Source organism: Ambystoma mexicanum, chromosome 11, assembly GCF_040938575.1.
Source record: "Ambystoma mexicanum isolate Mex_15411 chromosome 11, UKY_AmexF1_1, whole genome shotgun sequence".
Classification (NCBI taxonomy): Eukaryota; Metazoa; Chordata; class Amphibia; order Caudata; family Ambystomatidae; genus Ambystoma; species Ambystoma mexicanum.
In genome coordinates, this window is record NC_090934.1 from 235,197,800 (window position 1) to 235,221,026 (window position 23,227).

The 23,227-nt window shown below is 48.0% G+C and overlaps 1 protein-coding gene across 4 annotated transcripts in view; it reads left to right on the forward strand.

The window, feature by feature from the left end:
• The window catches only part of PHACTR4 (phosphatase and actin regulator 4), an 858,314-nt gene extending 845,660 nt beyond the window's left edge, over positions 1–12,654 (forward strand). For all 4 annotated transcript variants that reach the window (XM_069622940.1, XM_069622942.1, XM_069622941.1 and 1 more), the window contains one exon: positions 8,360–12,654. In XM_069622940.1, coding sequence (XP_069479041.1) covers positions 8,360–8,375 — 16 coding nt within the window. In that variant the 3' untranslated portion in view covers positions 8,376–12,654. The remainder of the gene's footprint in view (positions 1–8,359) is intronic.
• Positions 12,655–23,227: the final 10,573 nt, after the last annotated feature.

The following is a 23,227-nucleotide window of genomic DNA, read 5'->3' on the forward strand; positions in this document are numbered from 1 at the left end:
GGCACGAAGCACTTTATTGATTTATAAATATTTAACTGGGAGTAATATATCCGAGTTAGATGCTGCTTTGCATATTTGCACCAGTCAGACTGTTTACAGTGCAGTTCTGCACCAGCACTATGCACTTTATTCATTGATGCTTGCATTAGTCCTTAGACACTTTTTTAATTAAAAGGGGCCAGCAACATTGCTATATGTAGAAAAATATAGGGTATTTTTAACAAATACCACTTACATATGGCAACAGAAATTGTGGGCAGCACTAATCGGCGTTCCTTTCTGCGCAGTGGGCATTTTTTATTTTTGTGTCAGCAGCTACTAGGGACAGTTTTATATAGCGTTCCTAAGTGCATATAACATCTAAAACAATCAGATACATTTCCTTGCTGACTTTTACGGCATGCACGGACAGCCGATATATGCTAAATATAAAGTGGTTGCTAATTTGGGTGATGTTTTGCCCGAAGCATAAATATTTCTCGCTGTAAAATCTGTAACAACTTTGCTAGTGAAAATGCAAACTGTTGAAATGTAAAGCAATGTGTATGCAATACTTTTTTCACTAGCCTTCATTAACCAGCCTGTCCTTTGCATGTGTTAAGATGTCTGCCATTGTGGAATCCAAAAAGCACTGAGTTTCTCATGGAGACACTATCTGTAGTGAAGGGGATAGAGACTAATGAGCCTTTTAACAGTCACCTTGACTATGTCTGCACTTTCAATGTGAACAAGCGGTCTGTGTACCGCGAAACGCGTAGTTTTCTGCATTTTTCCTTGCCATGCTGACTTGAAAAATAAAGGATTGTCAGTCTGGATCCATCTTGGTGTTTGTGCCTCTTTGCAGAGAGTCATTTTGGCCTTCTCTGCTGTTCTTGGGAGTGCATCCCGTTAACTTCTTCCTGGTCCCATCACAGATCAGGGTATTGTTTTTTTCTGAATATATATATATATATATATATATATATATATATATATATATATATATATATATATATATATATATATATATATATATATATATAAAATCTCAAACAAAGATCATCTTGGCCTACTTACATCTAAACCATTTATTTTTTACAATACATAGTGTTTCAGTATTTGTTTGTACCAAGCTACAGCGCTTTCTCCCTCCTAAGAAGAGCCTAGCTGCTCTGTCTATCCTACTTCATTATCAGGCCATATAGCCTTATATTAAGAGTGGAGCTTGTGTACTGCCTCAAATGTATGGTTTTTGTGAATTTTTGGTAGGACTTTAGAAAAACTGTCCCAACACTCTGATTGCATATTTAACTTAACACAAATGTTACTCTTACGTCTCGTCCCCTTTCCTCCATATTGCATTGGATGTCCCTTCCAAGGGACGGGAGACGAAACGTTTTTCACCAGAAAAAAACGTCTTCCCCCTTTAAATTTAGAGGCGGGCAGGGGTGCTGCCCTGACTCCGCCCTCCGGCGGCACACCTTATTCCCCTTTTCCGCGTCGACGGGAACGGGCCGAATTCACCAGCGCTCCTGAGTTTGGCTTTGGCCATGTAATTCCACGCGCGATACTACTTCTGTCTTTTTTTTTTTGTCTTATCCATCATTTAGGTACTCGGTCCTCATACGTCACGCTCCTCCTCAGCGCATGTTGACTTCTACAGGGTTCAGCAGGTGTCCATCCTGCAACTGGCTCTTCCCAACTTTAGACGCCCACGCCCTCTGCCTATGTTGCCTTGGCCCAGATCACGTTTGGCAATCCTGTTCCGCGTGTGACTCCTCGTAGGTGCTGAAGAACAGACTCGGCAGGTGGAGAGAGCTCTTGCAGAAGTCGCCTCCAGAGTATCTCAAGAACTTCGTGAGGCATCGAACCAGGCCATGGGTAGGGCCGATATTCTCCATCGCACCCCGCAGGGGAGACTCCTTCCCAGGGACTCTCCTGCGCGGCAGGGACCTAGGCAGGTCCTTCTACCGGCATGTGCACCGAGGCTGCTTCAGCTACCAGCCTTCGGGTTGAGGGATCCTCAAATCCTCCTGGGCGCAGTGTTGAGGGACCGGAAGGTTTTTTTTACCGGGTCTACATATGAGGGGCTCTGCCCTTTTACCGGCACCATGGCCGAGGGGCTTCGCCCTAATACCGGCAATACGTCCCAAGGGCAATGTCCTAATACCGGCTATACATCTGAGGGGGCCCCTAAACGTAGCTCTACCGACCCCCGGGTCAAGGGTGTCAAACCTACCAGGCCTAGGGCCGAGGAGCAGGGTAGGCCCTGTGATGCACACGCAAGAGTCTTGGACGAGGCCGGGCCCAGCGGGCTGAGCACCACGTCCTAGGCTAGGCACATGGCAGGCAGCTTGACAAAATGGCTGCCAAGCCAGAAAGAGGCACCCGTCCGACGCAATTCCAGGAATTTCGCAAAGAACGATTGTCAAGGTGGGACTTGCCTCAACCAATTACATGGCCTACAGTCTTGACCCTAAATTGCAAAGGGTGGCTTTCCTTGGCGTCCATATGGACAGGGTATGCAGCGGCTCCAGCAGATCCCTGCTACCCCGTCGGCACCCCCTGCCACCTCTATGGCCAGTGAGGAGGTGCTCTTCGAGAAGTTCCTCGGCCTCAGGAAGTCACCTCAGATGGAGTTATCATCAAAGACTCCTGCTAGCTGCACCACAGACTCCTCCATCGGGGCCCCAGACCCTGGTGCAGGCGGCTCCAGAGCCAGCTCGGCAACCTCCGCCGCCTCCTCAACCTCCGGCTGCAGTCTCTGTACCCAAGCCTCTGGCACCAACTACTCCTCCTCCTCCACAAGATCCTCTAGATCTGCAGGATACAGATGAAGAGGAGGATCAGGACATGCCATATTCAGCCAGGTCCTTCCACGAATGTCTTGCTGGTCTGGCGGAGTACCTGGACCTCCCACAACCCTAGGTAGAGCAGCCGGCAGAGGGGGTTCTGTCAGAAGTCCTCACGTGATGCCCCTCTGCCAAATCGGGGATTACTATGCAGACCGATGTAGTCTCCCTGGCCAAGAAGAGCTGGCTCAAACCCCACTCTGCCCAGCCGGTCAATCGACGCCTGGACACCAAGTACAGGCAGGTGGAGGGGGACATACTCTTGCTTTAGGCCCATCCTCGGCCACACTCTTCGGTGATTGCTTCGACATCACTATACTCCAAGCCCCAGCAGTCCTCGGCCTCTTTCTCTGCGGTGCTGCTCGGCAAGGAGGGGAAGATCTTGGAGGCATTTGGCAAGAAACTCTGTTCCAACCCCTATTTACATCTACATCGGGCCAACGCTGATAACATGCTGGCTGCCGCCAACCAGAGATTATGGCGGGAAATTGCAGACTTCCTCCCGGAACTCCCCACCCAGAGTCAATCATGCTTTAAGGCGGGGCTAGCTGAAGCCAAGCTGGTTGCGCATGACCTCATGGAATCCACGGTGGCTCAAATCGATACCACAGGCTGTACCATCTGTATTGCCATGGACATGTGAAGAACAGCCTGGCTCTGAGCAACAAAATTCAACCTGAATGTCCAGGAGCGCATTCTAGATCTATCGTTCAAGGGAGGGGGGTGGTTCTTCCACTCCTCTACGAACGAGGTGCTGGACAAAAAGAAAAACAGCTCACAAACGGCAAAGTCTTTATCCATCCTTACAAAGACCCCGCCCAAATCGTACACCCAATCTCAACAGCGCTCGGAAAGTGGTCCTACATATGGAGGGTTCTGCGGCATCCAGGAACGCAGATCGAGGCAGCCGGACCGCTCGCCGTCTAAGTGCCGGCGCAAGCAACAAAAAAGGGGGGGAGGGGAGTAGGGGCTTTTTCCAGTCCCCCTCTTTAGCCACAGCCTTTGAGGGAAAAAAAGCATGACACGCCCCTTCAGGTCCACGTGTCTGCGGTGGGGCGGCAGGCTTGCTCTCCATGCACATTGCTGGCACCAGAATTTCGCTGACCCCTGCATCCTATCCGTAGTATCCATAGGGTACCGCGTTCGTATCCCAGCTTCTCCTCCCTCCTCCCCTCTGCTCCCACAGGTTGGGACAGCAACTTTTTTGGCAAAGATCCTGGCGCTCATAGACAGCCAGGCAGTGGAGGAAGTCCCAGCCTCCCAGCAAGGCTTTGGCTTCTACTCCAGGATTTTTGCCATTCAGTAGAAGAACCAGGAGGGCCTGAGAGTTGTGCTGGACCTTTCCACCCTCAACATCTCCTTACCCCTGCAAAAATTCAAGATGGTTAGGCCAGCTTTTATAGCAGAGACATTGGACAAGGGAGACTGGATGTGCTCCCTGGATCTGAAGCACGCGTACCTACATGTCCCGATTTGGCATCCCCATCATTCTTTCCTACGGTTCAAGATCATGGGCTACCATTTTCAATACAAGGTCCTTCCTTTGGGCCTCAACTCGGCCCCCAGGGTCTTGACCAGACTCATGAATGCCATGGCGGCCGTCCTCAGTGCCTCCACATCTGCCCATACCTCGACGACTGGCTCGTCAGGGCTACATCTCCGGAAGCGGTTCAACACTCTTCCCATGCCCTTATGAACACACTGCACGATCTGGGCTTCTCGCGCAATTTCCAGAAGTCCCAGCTGCAGCCTACGCAGACTGATATTCCTGGGCCTCATCTGGGACACATGCTCCGAGAAGGTCTTCCCGGCGGACGACAAAATCTTGGCCATCAAGCGGGCCACCGACCACTTTCTCAGCATGAGGTGACCTCGGCATGGTGGTACCAACATCTCCTGGGTCTACTGGCAGCGGTCCTATTGGACGTACTTGCATGTCCCGATTTGGCAGCCTCATCGTTCTTTCCTACGATTCAGGATCATGGGCTACCATTTCCAATACATGGTGCTTCCCTTTGGCCTCAACTCGGCCGCCAGTGTCTTTACCAGGCTGATGAATACAGTGGTGGCCCTCATCTATCCGTATCTCGACGACTGGCTCGTCAGGGCTTCATATCCGGGAGCAGTGCACCACACCTCTCACGCCCTCATGAACACACTTCACGATCTGGGCTTTTCGCTCAATCTCAAGAAGTCGCAGCTGCAGCCTACGCAGACTCTGACCTTCTTGGGGCTCGTCTGGGACACAGGCTCAGAGCGTTTTTCCTTCGGAGCACAAAATTGCGGCCATCAAGAAGGCCACTGCGCACTTCCTTAGCAGAGAAGTGACATCGGCCTGGTGGTACCAACACCTACTGGGTCACATGGCAGCGGTCCTATTGGCCGTCCCCCACACGAGACCCGGGATGAGGAGGATACAGCTGCACTTGGCGGCATTATGGAACCAGGAACGGGGCTCTCGGGCAGAGATGATCATCGTTGCTCCTTCTCTTCACCCGGATCTCACATGGTGGTCCAGGTACTGCAACCTGCAGACGGGCAAGCCCTTTCCGCAACCTACCCTGCAGATCACCATCATTACTGACTCCTCTCTCTCGAGGGATGGGGGGGGGGCACCCTGCACAACCATTGCGTCCATGGCACCTGGACCAGGCAGGAGCACCACATCAATTGGCTGGAATTTAAGACTATCTGGCTAGCGCCATGAGCCTTCCTTCCTGTTATCGAGGGCAAGGTCGTCCTCATTCAGACAGACAACTCAACCAGTATGTTCTATGTCAACAAGCAAGGAGGTACCAAGTCCCCTCCACTGTACAGACTGGCAGTCAGCATGTGGGAATGGACCCTGGAGAAAATCTACCTCACGGCCATCCACCTCCCGGGTGAGTCCAACCTGGAGGCAGACTGGCTCAGCAGACTGGGAACGGACAATTGCGAGTGGCAGCTTAACGACCTCGTACTGCAGGAGATCTTCAGCAGATGGGGACACCTCCCGGTGGACCTCTTTGCCTCCTGGGACAACAGGAAGTACCAGCAGTTCGCCACCTAGCAGGGGCAGTGCTTCCCTGCTTCCTGGGAGACGTATTTCAGATTCAGTGGAACGGCATGACAGCATATGACTTTCCGCCCACGCCGCTGATGCACAGGGTGATATGCAAGATCCAGGAGTCACACCAACTCAGCATCATTCTGATAGTTCCATGGTGGCCAGGCAGGCCATGGTTCTCGGAGCTGCTAAGCCTCTTGGAGAGACCTCCAATTCGCCTTCTGATAGGCCCAGCACATCTTCTGGTGCAGCAGGGGGGCAGGGTCATTCACCCCACACCACAGAAACTAGCCCCCACAGCGTGGTTCCTGAGCAGGTCACGCTAAGACACCTCAGCCTGTCCCAGGATAATCTAGAGATCATACAGGATGCTAGGAGCAAAGCTACCAGGGCCCAGTATAAGAGCAAGTGGACCAGGTTCTGCCACTGGGCAGACTCTACTTATATCAACCCCCTTGATTGCACATTGGACGACGTGCTCTCCTTCTCGGCGCACCTTGCCCACTCAGGTGTGCAGGTAGACACTTACTTGGCAGCCATTGGGGCCTACAGAAACTCCGAGGAAGAAGTCTTCTCTTCCAACCCGATTGTCGAGAAGCATCTAACGGGACTCGCCAGACTCTAACTCAAGAGGCCACACACCGTGTGGGACCTCAGTATAGTGTTGGGTGCCCTGGCGCACAAACCATTTGAGCCAATTGCGTCCGCGGACATCAGGCTGCTCACCATTAAGACAGCCTTGCAAGTCGGCCTCGGCTCGCAGGATAAGCAAAATCCAGGCGCTTGTCGTCTCAGAGCCCTACACTACGTTTCAGAGATATAGTCCTGTGGACACAACCAGCATTCCTACCTAAGGTGCCTTCTGCATACCATCTGAACGAAGAATAAGTGCTGCCTATGTTTTTTGCTGATCCCAAAGACGAGGCACAGAGTTCTGCACTGCCTGGATGTCAGACGTGCCCTGAAATTCTACTTGGACAGGACCAAGGGCTTCCGCAAGTCGGACGCACATTTCGTCACCTTCGGCGGATCAATATGGTGATATCGGGCCTCCATAGCCTGTTGGATGGTCTCAGCCATAAAGAAGCTTACGAGTGACAGCATAAGCCACTGCCGGCCAACATCCACACCCACGCGGTCAGAGCCAAGGCCACAGCCATCGCATTTCTGCAAGCACTACTGTTTGGAGGCCGGTTCTAAATCAGACACTGCTTTGCGACAGCCGGTTCTTAGAAACCTGTTTGCTTATGGAGGGTATCCTCTCCACCCTGGGGCTACACTCAGTTGCAATCGCCCATGCAGTATGGAGGAAAGGGGACGGGACGTAAGAGTAATTATAAGTCACTCACTGTAGTGACTAACGTACTCTTAGTCCATAGTTCCCTTTCCCCCATACGTCCCACCATCCTAGCCCACCTAATGAAACTGGTGTCATTAGACAATGTTAATCTATTGTTGACGCGTCTATGGGGACTGAGGTGAAGCGCCGGAGGGCGGAGTCAGGTCCGCGCATGCTGCCTAGGCCGCACCCCTCTAAAGGGGAAGACGTTTTTTTCTGGTGAAAAGGGTTGTCTCCCGTCCCTTGGAAGGGACGCCCATGGAGTATGGAGGAAAGGGGACTAAGTACGGTGAGTAACTTATCATTTTCAATCCCCATTGCAACTGGTGCCATGGAAACAGAACTGTGACATTACCGCTGTAGAATGTGTAGAAAGTAACAGAAGGACACTTCTGGAAACATTTAAAGTGTAATGGGTCATATACAATGGACATGGATATAATTTACATCTTGTGTGAAAATTTTATTTTCTGCACTCTAAGTAATAGCTCCTTGTTCTGCAGAAGCTGCTTTTTGCTCCTGGTTTTAATGAATTAATCTTTTATTATGTGCTTAATATCAGAGACAAGTCTCTAAGCAGAGAGCCAGGATTTAAACCCATGTTGATCTGCATTGTCTTGCTTTCAAGACAAACGCATTGCCCCTGAGAAATCCTTCCGGCCCTTCGTAGGGCTCTTCACATCTTTTTCAATCCCCGTTTTCAATTCCTGTTTTAGCTTAACCCTGTTGAACACTTTTGATTAGCTAATGTAGTTGGAACTGCTACTCCAAGCTATACTTCATGATTATAATCCATGTGTTTTAAGAAAAGGGATCTGAGCAAACAAGTTGGCTGATCAAAATAGTAACTAATAATTTCAAGACCTCATGCATAGAAATTACCAGCTTGCTCATCCCAGGGTTTATATACCATTTCAGAAGCTAGGAGGAACAGACTGTGTGAGTGTGAAATGGAGAGGGAGAGCCTACCTTGCCTGGTCAGTACATGGAGGGGGGGGGGGGTTCAGGCACTGAATTCCAGGCCACTGGTCCATCAGGTGAAAGAAATACCATACTTTGCAAAAACTAAGATACTTTGTTAAAAGGGTATTGGAGTTCCATTAGGATTAACTTGTTATGTATGTTTTTCTTATTTCTCCTTAGGTTTCATCGGCCCTGACCAGAGCCTAATGGAGATGAAAGCCAGTACTAATAGTACACACGGGTCATGAGTAGAAGGCTGGGAAGAAGGACATCAGTTTGCGATCAACCACGAGAAACCTTCATCGGTTCAGGTCACCACGAACCAGGATGTTCAACACTCTCTACAATGATGTATGCTTATTTACCATGGGATGAAAGGGAGATTACCTCACATGCATCCTTGGCCTCCTCCTGTGCCCATGGGACTATAATCCTCCTCTCCCTTTCTCCTTCCCTATACATTAGCCACATCAAAATCTAGGTGGGCCCCTATGCTCTCAATCTCCCTTCTGCTGTATAGGAATATTGAGTGGGAGAAAGAAGTGACAAGGCTTCTCTCTCTGTCTCATTTGGGTTTGACAGCCCACAACCTGTTTTCTGACACTGGAGTCGGACGCACACTGAAAAGACTGCCCATGGGGCCAACTTCAGCTGAATAAATGACTCTTTAATTATTCGTCTCGGCGAAAGAGCCATAATGACCTTGCTAAATGTACTTTTACCAAGATTGTGAAGCACTACTGAGCTCAGCAATGTCTTCCTCAGAGAGCATGGCTTTCCTTTCTTTTAAAGGTGGTGTAGGGCTGTCGCAGGAAGCCCAAACCCCACCAGTTAGCCAGGTTAACTTATCGTAGTCATGTGGTGATGGCAATGAAACAAAACAAATCTCATTCCTTGCACACCTACCCCCTTCCAGCCACCACTGACTCCATTTACACACACATGCACCCAATCTCTATGTAAAACTGTCTACAGATGCTTTTCGGAAGGTGTGATGGGATGGACATATTGGAAAATGATCAGGACCCATACAAGGTTGAAGGGGGCAAGAAATATTTGTGAGACTTGTGCTCCATAGCAGAACTGCACCAGCAGTGATCCTGTGTTACCCTGTTCTCACAAGCATCCTAACAGCTGATATAAGAACACTGTCATGCAAAGCAGTGTTGTGGTCAAGATGCATGGAAACGCATCACTTCAGTGGAATTCGTAAGATATAGTTAAACCCCTGTTTTCCTCCCGTGTGCCGAGGTAAGCATATATAGGAAAAGGTCAAAGCTCCTCAAGTTGAAAGGATTTTGAAGGACCGTGGCTGCTGGCACAAAAGGCAGTTTGGAGTTCTATTTGGGAGGGAGCGCTGTGAATTAGATACAATTATTCATTCATTTTTACAGAATATAAGAGTTCATAAACAACTATTCAACCATTTACATCCAAAAGGGTAGATATTGTGTTTAAAGCCTTGATTTAATAATTAAAGAATACACGTAATTTTTGGTTCCAAGGACGGAATATTGAGACCATCACCGAAAAGGATGCAGATCTAGGAATTGTGCCTTTTTATTCTCATTGTTTTAGGAATTCTTGAAAATAGCTGAGGATGTGATCTTTTTTAAATTAATTTGTGGATGTACATGGGCTGAGGGGGTGGCAGGGAGGTCTTTTTTAATTTGAAGTATGCTGATTTTCGTGTTTTTTTTAAACTTGTATTTTGAGCCCCATCCTCTTCTTTCTGCTTAACCTACTCTACCTTGGAGGATCTTCATGATTCCCCTGTATCAGTGTTGTCTGTTTCTCCTTTGTCAGTAAGTGTCTTCCAGCACTCTTCCGTCATGGTGTTCAGGAGTCTATTGTTCCTGCACAAGGCTTCGAGGACCATCCCCTGCTATTTGAGGGTTTTCATGGTGGATTTCAAGAAATTCCTTCAGGAATGAGAAATTGATGCATAAAATCTGGCCTTTACATTTCTGAGTAGTTTATGTACACAGAGAAACACCTTTTCGCACGTGTTCGTATTCCACAGTGAAATTAAACCAATATTGCCATCTTTGCCAGGCTCTTTGCGGTTTCAGATTGTTCTATTCTCCAGCATTGTGCTGCTTCGCTGTGCCCTCAGCTCTTTTAATGTTGCCTGATTACAAGCCATGCTGCTGCAGATCGATGCACCCATCCAGAATTTGAAGCCAGAGGAGTGTCATTTTATCTCATGTACCCTGGCAACCTGCTTGAGGCATAGGTCATGCCCTCATCCTCCAATATGCCACCAGTGCAGCAACTATGATTCGCTTGTTAAGGACATATTTCTCTTTTCCCTCCCCTTATGTCTGTGGATGACCAATAAGACAATCCAGACCCACCACAAGGCAGTACCTGCTTTAGCTGTGTTAAATGCTGCTTGTGTGCGATAGTCAAATCAAGCCAAGAAAGCCCCCTGTTCTGGTGGATGTGCAGGAGTTAATGGGAAGTAGTAAGAGAATAGACCACACATGTGGGCACAAGTTACACCTGAGGTGGCTGCAACAGTGTACAGGCCAGTTCATACCCTATCTCACTGGTTTCTTTTGTAAAAGGGGGTACTTTTACATATATCCTTGTATTCTGGAGGTAGTTCAAGCTACATGAATGAAATTCCTGCATTCAGTTGCACAAGGAACCCTTAGGGCATAAAGACCTAAACAAAGGCAGTCTTTTTTTCAAACGACTCAATAGCGTCCATCTTGATTTTCATAGGACTTTGCACCTGACATTTGATTCCTTTCTTGCAACCCACAATTGTAACTCATTCTAAACCTCTGAATCCCACAGCTTTCCAAAACACAGCAAATCTCAATTTCCATAAGCGGATTAAGAGACAAGCCTATTGCAAAAACAATTTAGTGCCTCTCGTTTACATGTGCCTATATTTCACTGACAGTTCCTAGCTTGGTCTGTCCTGATTTCCCGATCGGCGGAGACTGGCATTTTGCATTTCATATTTGCATTCCTAATTACTGTGCATTCTCCTGTGTATTTTAAGAGATGGGGAAAGCATCTCCCATCTTCTGCGCAGACCCAAATTCACATATTGCCTTCGTAGGAAGGAGTGTGCTAGTATAATTATTGGTCACAGTAATCCCTTTGGAAAATGTTGTAGAGGATATTTATAGCATTTGAAATCTGTGTGGCCGACTTCCTTTTGGGGGACAGATGTTGAGCAATATCCCAGCACCCTCCAGTCCCTTTTGACTAATTCTGGGAAATAAATACTGTTGTGAGATCTGTTTTATCCCCTGTTGGATCAGAAATATCCCAGATAACTGAAGATGGTCTGTATAGAAATACTGATAAGTCTGATTATAGACACTAAGTTGATGGTTTAGTTGGTAGGTTGTTCATGCATATGCTATCAATTCTGTGCCAAACACCAGAACTGACAGTTGTACCCACACCTGCCTTCTTTAATTGGCCAAACCCTGTATGCTTTCTGTTCCCTCTTGTTGCCTCTCTCAATTTTAATGTTGTATGCCACCACACTGCCTTGTAACCCCTCTTGGACATCAACCAGAGTTCTTAAACTTGACCTTGAATATGTGCCCTCTATGGACCAACCTGGCACCCAGTCTTCCGTGGATAGGTGAAAGCCTTTGGGTAGTAATGTTTTCTGTATTGTCTCAGGTTGAGCTGGCCAACCTGTTCTCCCTGAGAGACCTGACCTCTCACATAAAGTAAAGAACATGTGATGCTTTATTTCTCATGCCTGCCAATTGTTTCATTTTTGATTTTCCCTCAAATCAACAATTTGCTCATTTAAGAGGTCATGTCCTCATTGTTTCTTCCAAAGTGGTACCATTAAGCAAAGCTTAGCCTTGATAGGATAATTTGCAGGATTGATGTGCTGCTTTGCTTAGCCTGTGACACCCCAAAGAGTCACTGTATGAAAGGGGGGGGGGCGCAAAAGGCATATGCCCCACTGCAAGTTTTGAGAGGAGGGTGCTTAGCCATAGCACAAGATCTGTGCCTAATGGTCCTCTTTCTTCAAGGAACTGTCCACCTAATTGACCCTGTACCACCTTGGTAAACTGGCCCACAACCAACCAATCAAACATATGAGTCTGGAGTATAAAACTTGGTCAATCTGGCTGTGGTACTTTGATTAGTTAGTCACTAACCCCTTTTTAATAATGTGTTTCTAGCAAATATCCCATGGTCGATTTCTTCCAATCTTCATCTTTTCACTTATTTGAATGTATCTACTGCCTTTCTGGGACTTCGCGTTGATGGTCCCAAACCGGTCATCAAGATGAGGTGAAGAGGTTTTCTTTGTATTTTTTATGGGTGTTTTTGTTTGTGCGCAACTATTCAATTGACCACATTTTTAAAGTCTTGCTGCTGTACAGAATCCCTCGCTCCAGAAGAATAATTGTATTGTATATTGGATTTCCTATGTGCAAATTTTAATTATTAAATAAAAGTATTTTAGGATTTTTTTAACAAAATGTGTGGTTGACTAGTTTCTGTCCAAAGCTAGATCTTTCTGCTGCCTGTATGCTTTGTTTTTTTAGTCCAAGTACCCAAACTTTAGAAACTACCTTAGCAAGAAGGCATCCTTCACCCTTGTTATTTAGGAATGCTTTAAAGGCAATTTTTGAAAAACCCTTCAACCCGATCACATCCCTTCTTTTTAAAAATGTTTACTTGACATTTCACAGAATTATAGAACATTACTTTTTTTTGGCAAACACTACTTTTATTCACCTTTCATGCATTTTGTAAAAATATTCCATTGGACGAAGCCTTTCCTAACTAAAACATTCTACTGAAAACTTAACTCCATAGTCCCGTTTCAACACCATAAGATTTCAAATGCATATAATTCACAATACCAAATGCATATATTCCACAATATAGAAGGAAACCTAGCCAACACATGTTTCAATTAGACTCCAAAATCACTTCCTAATGAAGTCTAAATTAGCTTCTTCAAGGACATAATTCTTATAGAATAAAATCTGAGGATCCTAGACACTTGAGGGATCTTGGGTACAGTGGACGTCACGCTAGGGATAGTATTACTGGCACGCCCTGTGTCGACGCCCATTTTCGAGTTTCGAAAAACAAACTGTAATACTCCACAGCTTCCACTAGATGTCGGCCTATGCACAGCATGTGAATCTAAGCAGATAGAAGCATCAGAAATACGATTACGGTGAGTAATGTATCATATATATATATATATATATATATATATATATATATGTATATATATATATATACATATATATATTTCTGATGCTTGTAAATCTGCTTAGAATCACATGCTGTGCATATAGTCCGACATCTAGTGGTAATCGCAGAGTATTGCATCTTTCTTTTGAAGATCGAAAGGGGAAATCGACATGTGTGTGACTGTAACACTTTTCCTAACATGACGTGTAGTGGACCCAAAATCCCTCACGCTTCGAGGTCTCTCAGATTGTTTTGTTCTGCCCAACTAGTTGGTCGACTTATGCGGAGCTCGCAAGAGTTAATATTGCTCAATATTCTTTGTCCCATAACCTACGGTTCTCTAGTCTCCCGACTACTTTTCGACGACTGCTTCTTGGACTTCCTGCTGCCGAAGACATCCACTACTGCTCGGCGACTGGTGTACTGACAGTCTGTCGACCGCGTGGCCTGGACCCTACAGCCAGGCCCTTACAGTAGGGAGCGTGGGTCCCTGGGCTAAGTCCTGCAAGCTCCTTGGTCGCAAGACCTTAAAGGACAGGCAGACAAAACAGTGGGTGGCCTACACGATGCAGGCAGAGAGTCATTCCCCCGTTGGCACTGTTGCTTCGGATGACAGTAATCCATGGGCAGCCATGGCTCTGAACTGGAAGCCATCGCCCATCCCCGGCAGACAGGCCAGAGGTTCTGATGTGGGGAGTTCACACAACCTGGCGACAAGGGCCCACACGCACCACCTAAACCCAAACAACCCCTAAGGCCTCCTCGACGGACACGTTGAAGAAGCGTGTAATGCCAACAGACCTACTGAAAACTTTGGTGTCTACCGAAGCTTGTGGTTCGGCGCTCTCCACGCAATCATCTTCTCTGCATGCGGGGGAGGCTTTCTTTGCACGAGGGTGTTCCCCCAAAGAAACGCAAGGTTGCAGATACACCGTCAAAGGGCGTGCAAGCACCCAAGGCTTTGGTGGAGTCAATCGCAACTGCGCCGGCAGGTGCTTTCGAGACCTAGCATTTAGCTGCCGGAAATACATGCAAGTCTCGCAGCTATTTTTTCGGCAGCGGAAGAACACGGGGGGCACCCCCTCTTGTCGAGAGGAGTATTCTGAAACCCCCCCCAGCCTCTCAAGGGCCTTATCGGGAAAATCTCCCCCTTGTTACCAGCCTTTTCCATCTCCCGATCCTTCTGCATCTTCTCTGTGGACTAGGCAGAGATTTGAGAATTATATGGAAAATATGGCCCAATTTATAGATTTCTCAGATAAATCTATTACTCCCAAGAGACCTAGTTGCAGGACTCCTGCCTCATTCCACAAAAATTGCAGAAGCTTCCAATTCCTACACAAGTCCACCAAGAGGAGGTCTTTGATTACTCAGAACAGGAGGATACTTACAAGGACCGTCTTTTTGATCAGGATACAGCTGACCAGGACCCGGACTGAGGCCAATCTTTCTCCCGGTCTCCCCATGGTCAATATGGTCCTGGAAGTAGCCCATGGTCCTCCGGGCAAGGCACATCTGGTAACAGCCAGTATCAGCAGAGAGGTCAATGTAGAGGCAGGAACTGTACTCAAAGAGGCTCCCCAGCATCCACCGCAAAGTGACTCGCCGGTTCGCGACAACTCCCACACCTCCCCAGTCGGGGGTAGTTTGTCATTCATTCACGACTGGGAGGGGATCACATCAGACCAGTGGGTGTTAAAGACTGTTACCCGCGGCTACTGCATTGATTTTCACTGGCCGCCTCGATACCACCCACCGAAGAGCAGACTCCTATCACCAGCACACCTGCACATCCTGCTGGAAGAGGTGCAGATCCTTCTGGAAAAGGGTGCTGTAGAAGTTGTCGCCACTCTCCAGCTAAACAAGCGTATTTATTCAGTGTACTTACTTGTACCCAAAAGGATCTCACCATGTGTCCTGTTAGATTGCACCCAGCGAACAAATATGTCAAACCGCAAAAATTCAGGAGGTAATCCCACTGTTTCTGCAGGGGTATTACATGGCCACATTGGATATGAAGGAGGCATACTTTCATATTTCAATGTTGCCAGTGCACAGAAAGTACCTAAGGTTCATCATAGAGGACACCCACTATCAGTTAAAGGTTCTTCCCTTTGGCATTGCCTCAGCTCCACGGTTTTTCACAAAGGAACTGGCAGTAGTAGCTGCTGAGCTGCACAGGCAGTCCATCCTTACCTCGACGACTGGCTCAAGGAGCAGTCGTTCACAAACGCTGGCGGCAGGCCCGCATTGGTCCTGGAAAACGAGGTCCGCGAGGTAGAAGCAGTCTGCAAATCCAAAAATTGGACCCCGAGATCCTACCAGGCCCTGCAGGCTGCGCGAAAAAGGCTGGAAGCACTCTATGCTGAAGACACGCCCCCATCTATTGGCTAAAACTAAACAAGGATACTATGCCAAAATCAATAAGGCGAAAAAACTTTTGGTTGACAAACTTGCCAAGGCAAAGAAGCCGAAATACTATCCTGGGCAAGGCAGAGTTCAATTTGCTGATCAGGACAAGCTCCAACTTGCGGTCGCCCACCTCTCAGACACCATGTCAGCATCCCTGAGGACTCTCGAGGAACAACAAGACTACCTACGGGACGCAGTCCTCCCTCGCCTAGAAGGCGTAACGAGAGAGAGCCTGGAGGCTCCCATCACAGGTGAGGAGATTGACGCGGCCATCTATTATTATTTATCAAGGGTCTCAAACCTAGGGCCCCAGGTCCAGATGGATATATAACCCAGTTCTATAAAATGTTTCACCCCAAACTTTTAGTGCCCTTAACTCTTCAACTCCTTCGCCACCTCGGGGTCTATCACCCCCTCTATGCAGGAATCAATCGCAGTCCTTGTCCTTAAGCCGGGAAAAGACCCCTGGGACAACACTTTGTGTAGACCCATCTCATTACTAAACCTTGACGCCAATATATACTCAAAGGTCCTGGCAAATAACTTGGCGGGTGTTCTCCCTGATATTATAGACCCAGACCACACGGGGTTCATAATGCACAGATCGACCGCGGACAACATCTGCTGAGTCCTGAACTTGATGGACGTTGCAAACCAGGATTTGCGGAAGCTGGCCTTACTGGCCCTAGACGCAAACCAATAGATTTGACAAAGTGGATTGGGCATTCCTGCGACTCATCCTCGAGTCCTTCCACTTTGGACCCGCCTTTCAAAGGTTGATATTAGCTAACTATCCGTTAGGCAGAATTGCATGCAGTATCCTCTGGGACCACCACATACAATTAGGAGTACAGGTGTAAGCAAAACCAGCCTTTTGGTAGAAGTCTGTACTACAGTTTGTGGTAGCGAGCTGAGCAGCCAGGCTTATCTCAAGAGGGAATGTGAGCAGTACAAGGATGTTACACAGAGGATTTACAATCACAGTGATTCAAGTAGACACTTGCGCTCAAGGTTTCTTGGTAAAACATGTATTAATTTATTAGTCATTTAGAAAACATTCACTAGGAGGAGGCAACTTAATATTATACACAAAAATACTTCAATATAAAACCAATATGTTTCTGAGGAAATCAGGCTCCCCTGAAATAAGAACAAAATGCCATTTCATTTACTTTAAATGGGAGTAAAAAGGCACACGTTAATAGAATAGATCACAAATACTTTCTTAGGCAGTGCAAATAGTTTCAGTTCACTAGAGGACTCGATTCAGTTCAATAGGCCTAGGCCAAAGTCAATGGGCTATTTATTCAATCAGTCCAAAGAAGGACTCAACCGTCCCTAGAACTACCAAACGATACCAGGGTGGTGAACCCTAGGATCGAGAAATTTTTCAAACTAGCACCTTCCAACCCCTTATATATTAAGGGGCCAGCTTTGACCTGACTCTCTGGTTGTTACCACCACCCGCAAGAGAGCTGGTACCCCCTTGGCCGCCTCCGAAGCCCCTCCGGACAAGGAGAGCAAGAAATTAATTGCCGTCGGTAAGTAGAAAGATAGCGTCCACTGCAGCATACCAGGCGCATATAGCAAACAATTCCACCTTGCTATCCAGCTATGACTGCACAAAGTGGGATGAGGTAAAGGCCCTGGGAGAGTCGGCGCCAGAGCCACTAAAAGCCAAACTCTCCCTTCTGGCTGCCGAAGGCAGAGCTACAGCTGGCGTCCTCCTAAAAAATAACTTTGACGCAGCTGACCATGCTGGACACGTTATTGCAGAAGCCACCATTTTAAAACGCCATGCCTGGCTTAGGCAGTCAGGCTTTAAACTTTAGACTCAAGCTACCGTACTAAATATGCCAGTTGAGCAGAACATACTATTTGGAAAGGCAGTTGAAAATGCACTCAAGTCCGCTAAGGATGAGTATGAGACCCTTAAATCCCTTGCCCAACTGACTAATAGCCATGCCAAAGAGGTGGTAGTAATTTTCGTCGTTTTCGGGGGCAAAACCCGCAGAGAGGAACCGGATACAACCAAAACCAAGGTTCCTCTTGGAATACCAATCAACAAGAGACCCCGGGTTACCCCAGGGCTCAGTGCAGGGCCCGCGGAAGAGGGAGAGGCTCCCCCACCAGGGGTGGAGGGACACCCTTTAAGAAATGACGCCCTGCTACGAGTCCCCTCCCATGCTTCCCCAGTCGGGGGACGGATATCCTTTTTCACCCACGCATGGGAGGGTATAACATCGGACAAATGGGTGTTGTCAACGGTGACGGGTTTTTGTATAGAGCTTCAAGGAAGACGGCAAACCTCCCCTGCGCCAAAAGAAACCATTGCAGGAGGAATAACTTATCCTGCTAGAAGAGGTGAAAGCGCTACTCCTCAAAGACGCCATCGAGGTCGTTCAAAACAAAGAGGTAAACAAGGGTATGTATTCAACGTACTTCCTTGTTCCAAAAAAAGATCTGACCGTGCATCCGGTACGAGACCTGCACCCTGCAAACAAATTTGTAAAACCACAAACATTTAGCATGATAATGCTACAAGAAGTAATCCCTCTGTTACAAAGGAGGGATTAAATAGCAACGTTGGACATGAAAGATGCCTATTTTCATATCTCCATGTTCCCAGCGCACAGAAGATTCTTACGGTTCGAAGTAGCAAACCAACACTATCAGTTCAAGGTGCTGCCCTTAGGAATAGCCTCGGCTCCAATGATGTTCACCAAGGTACCGGCGGTGGTGGCAGCGCACCTACGCAGGGAGTCCATCCCAGTGTACCGTTACCCGGACGACTGGCTGATCACGGGAGAAAACGACCACCTTTGCAAAGTAAACACGCAAAGGACAGTAGACTTTCCCTTCCAATTGGGCTTCTTGATAAACGAGAAAAAGTCAAGTCTGATACCAAACACATCAAAACAGTTCCTAGGAGCTGTATTAGATACGAAAACAGGCTTAGCCTACCCATCCATGGAAAGAGTGCAAAATATGCTTCGGCAAATACCCCAGTATCAAGCCGGTCTCCGATAAGCGTACACAAAGCAATGCGCCTGCTAGGTATGAAGGCATCATGCGTTTTACCTAGTTCCCCATGCACCTGCAACCAATGCAGGAATGGTTGGCGAAACAATGGTCTCGGGCAAGTGGTCAGTGGGACGATCTAGTGGTTGGTTCGCCAACACTGGTTCAGAACTTACACTGGTAGTCGAGGGAAAATCTACTCAAGGGAAACCCTTCCATGAACCGGAAGCACAAGCGGTCGTCACAGCGGACGTGTCCCTTTCCGGGTGGGGGAGCCTACTACCTTCACCACACAGCACACGGCCTGTGGTCACAAGTGATTGCACAGAAACACATAAACGTTCTGGAGTTAGTGGCATTCCTCAAGGCTCTACAGGCCTTTGAAGAACACCTGACGAACCTGTTGGTACAAGTCCTAACAGACAGCACCACCGCAATGTTCTATGTCATCAATCAGGGAGGTATGCACTTGTCACGATCCTCGCCCAAAACCCCCTCTGGCAAACCCATTGGCCTGGTGAAGTCGGGACTTGGGCCTCTACAGCCTGGCATCCTCTTCAAAAGCCCTCATGGGGCCAGCCCAGGCTCATACACCATTAACAACAATGTGCTTGGGAACTACTTTATTGTATTGTCAGCCAACATGGAGGCATCCACCTAGCTTGGTTCCTTAAGAACCAAGCTATGCGGTCTAGTGTTTTGGGTGTGGCAGGCCTGGAACTACTTTGCCCGGTACTACATTACCTGGGCTATATAAACCACACCCTGACTGCAGAACATGCTTAAAGTTACTTTTCAGCTTGCAACGTGACGCTCACCATGTCCAGCTATTCCCTCGAACTTCGGAGAAGCAGAACCTGCAAGGAGACAAAAAGAACATAATTAGCAGCAGCATCTTACCTGCAGTCTTCATCTTTAAACACTCGCAGCTACTGAGGACAGCTTCCTCGAATCTGCACGCCTCCCAGACAGAACGACCTGAAAGAGGAAGATGGAGGCAACATTAAAGAAAGCTGTAGAGACATTTACAAATTACAAACTGCTCAAAAGGCTTACCCCGGCTAGTCTCTTCTTGGCTGGCACCACTCCAGACATTCCACTCACGCTGAAGAACACTGCGACCTACAAGGAAGGAAAACACAGGTTAGCAAAGGCAAGACTTTGCAGCGCTGCGCATAGCACTTACTTACCGCATCATAGCGCTCTTAATGTGGCATCATTTACCAGCGGGGCTCAACCAAGCCAGTTGCCGTGCTGAAGCCCTGCATACCTAAGGGAGAAAAAAGAGGCATTTAAACAAAGAAAGGCATGCAGGATAGCAACAAAACTAAAGAACAGCAATAAGACCTACCTGAAAAATATCAAATGGGCCGGTGTCAGTGAAGTAACTGGACCGCACTCGCCCATGAAAGACAACGCGCCCCTGCAAAGAAGGCAGGACGGAGAGCACGCCTAATTCTACCACAGGCAGAACCTTCTCCGCAGACCACATCAGGGCAAAGCTGAGAAGCATACCAGCGAGTAACCCGGCTGCGTGGCGTCCCTGTGGATACTAGGTGAGCGTAACAACACTCTCCAAATCTGTCCAAGCTGGCACAGAAAATATGGAAGTGGGCACTCGGACGAGGGATGTCCCTGTCCTCCCAACATGTTCCAGGGATACTGAACACTAGCGGACTCTCTCAGCAGAGACCCTCTACCAGAAGAGCATGAGTGGAAACTACACACAGACGTTGTAGACCACTTCTTCTCTCTTTGGGGATACCCCTCTCTAGACTTGTTCGCTACAAGAGAAAACAAGCAATGCCCAGACTTCGCATCCAGGTTCCCCCAGCCACACCAAGGGTAACGCCCTATGGATGAACTGGTCAGGGATATTTGCTTATGCTTTTCCACTGACTCCATTCACCAGCAGGATAGTGAACAAAATACACAGGGAACAGCTAACACTCATCGTAGTTGCTCCTGTGTGGGCGAGACAACCATGGTATTCACATCTGCGCAAACTGGCGATGTGTGCTCCTATCCTGCTCCCGTACCAAGTCAACCTGTTGACTCAACATGGGGGGATCAACGTTACACCCACAGCCTCACTCTTTGAACTTGGCAGCATGGCTCCTGAAGTCAGAGTTCAGACACCTTAATCTTCGACAACAGTGTATGGACATCCTAAAGGAAACACGGAAACCAAACACCAGACACTGCTATTACCACAAGTGGAAGAGATTTGTCATTTGGTGTCAATCTAAACAGATCAACTCCATAGAGTGTATGCCATCACACATTCTTACTTACATGCTCCACCTGTTGGATTCAGGGTTGGTCTTTAATTCTCTTAAAGTCCACCTAGCAGCTTTATCAGCATACACCACCTCTCAAAGTAAGATCTCATGGTGGAAAGTGCCAGTCATCAAAGCTTTCATGGAGGGAGTGAAAAGAATACATCCTCCAGTCTCTAACCCGCCTGGTTGGGATCTAAGCGTAGTACTAGCAAAACTCATGGGACCCCCCTTCAAGCCTTTCCAACAGGCTACCCTTAGAGACATTACCTATAAAACTGCCTTCTTAGTGGCTATCACTTCCATAAGAAGAGTCAGCGAGAGCCAATCCTTGTCAGTGCAAGACCCCTTCGAAGGGATAGTTTCCTCCGACGTATTCCTTATCTTTGATAATACATTTCCAGCTTGCTGGCCTCGGAAATTTTTTCTGTAGAGGGTGCTGCGCGTCGACGTCCGCCGAGTCGATGTCCCTCGACGGCCACCGTATCGGCGCCGACGTCACCATGCCCATAAATAGCTATGCGCTGCGTTGCTCAGTTCCGTTTTTCCGCGCTTCGTGGGGCCTCGGAACGTCGTTGCTCAGTTCAGTCAGGATAACCCTATATCTATTCGAATAAATACCTACTCGTTCTCTATGGCATCTTCATCGGAACAGACGACGCCGCGATCCGGCTTCAAGAAATGTCGAGACTGCGGTAAAAAAATGTCTAGAGGATCCACACAGGATCTGCTTGTGGTGATTGGGAGCCGAGCACCATTGTTCGGAGTGTGAGGACTGCATGTCCATGACGGCGAAAGCCTTGAAGGAGCGCAAGGGGAAGCTCGAGAGCGGTAAGTCAGTCAAAACCTCCTCGAAGGTTTCTTCGGCTGAGTCGAAGCATTCGTCTCCTCGCCGTCGAAAACATTCCCATTCTAGATCTCGAAGTAGCTTCCACCATTCGTCGAGATCAAGACACTCAAAAAAGAGACGTCGAAGATCCCCTTCCTCGTCGTCTTCTGTTTCCCCTGAAAGGGTCTCCTGTCCCACAAAACACAGCTCTCAGGCTGAGTGGGAGGAATTCAGAAACAAAATGTTCAGCGTCTTCGAGAAAGCGGCCTCGACCCCCTCGAAGACAGCTGAGGGTGATACCCCGGGTGAAAAACGCAAAAAATCAAAACGCCGCGAGGCGCAGCACCCGGCGAAACATTCAAGCCATCGGGTAAGAAGGCACCATCTTCGCCGAAGATTCTTTCGACGCATGGATCGGCGCCATCGATGCCGTTGTCGAAGGGTTCCTCGACGCATCGGTCGATCGACTCGACGCCGACATCGACGCCGATGAAAGAGAAGACCAAGGCTACTCCACAGCCATCGGTGATTCCAAGGGCCTCCGGAACGACGCCGAGACTGTCGTTGATGTCCTCGAGTAGGATCCCGATCCTCTCGAGTTCTTCAAGACTGCTTCCAGTTTTCTCGGCGCCTTCGTAGCCAGTCACATTTTCTCGCCCAATAATGACAAGTTTGGCTCCTTCTGCCTTAGAGATGGGTTTTACACCATTTCAGAGGTCAGAGTACCCTGGACTAGCTTCAATTTATGAGGAGGGGGAAGATTCTGACCAGGAAACATTTGGGTTACAGAGGACCACACTGCCTATTTCAGAGGATTTCACCTCTGAGGAAAGAAGGTTGAAGGACCTACAGGAGTCACTACATGAGGCAAGTGGGCTGGACACTTCCCCAGAAGTGGAATTTGTTAAGCCAGACCCAGGTGAACATGCCGAAACACCCTATAAAACCCTTATGGCAAGAATTATTGAATTTATTGGTTGGTCTGTGCCTTCGCCTGTTTTTCAACAGGATGACCTAACAGACATATTAGACAAAGGTCCACAGGAGGACCCTGTGGTCCCCTTCCATGCAGCCTTACAAAGGAAAATTACATCTAATTGGAAACTCCTGAAGTTATCCCTGTGGTCAATAAGATTGTCAGCCAAGTATAGGGTAGCGGCTGCTGACCCTGAATACTTATCAAAGCACCCGACTCCAGAGAGCCTGGTGGTTCAAGCGGCAACTTCATCTAGCAGTAGGACCGCTTACCCTACTGTCCCACAGGATAGAGATGACAAGAGGTATGATTCTATGGCAAAGAAA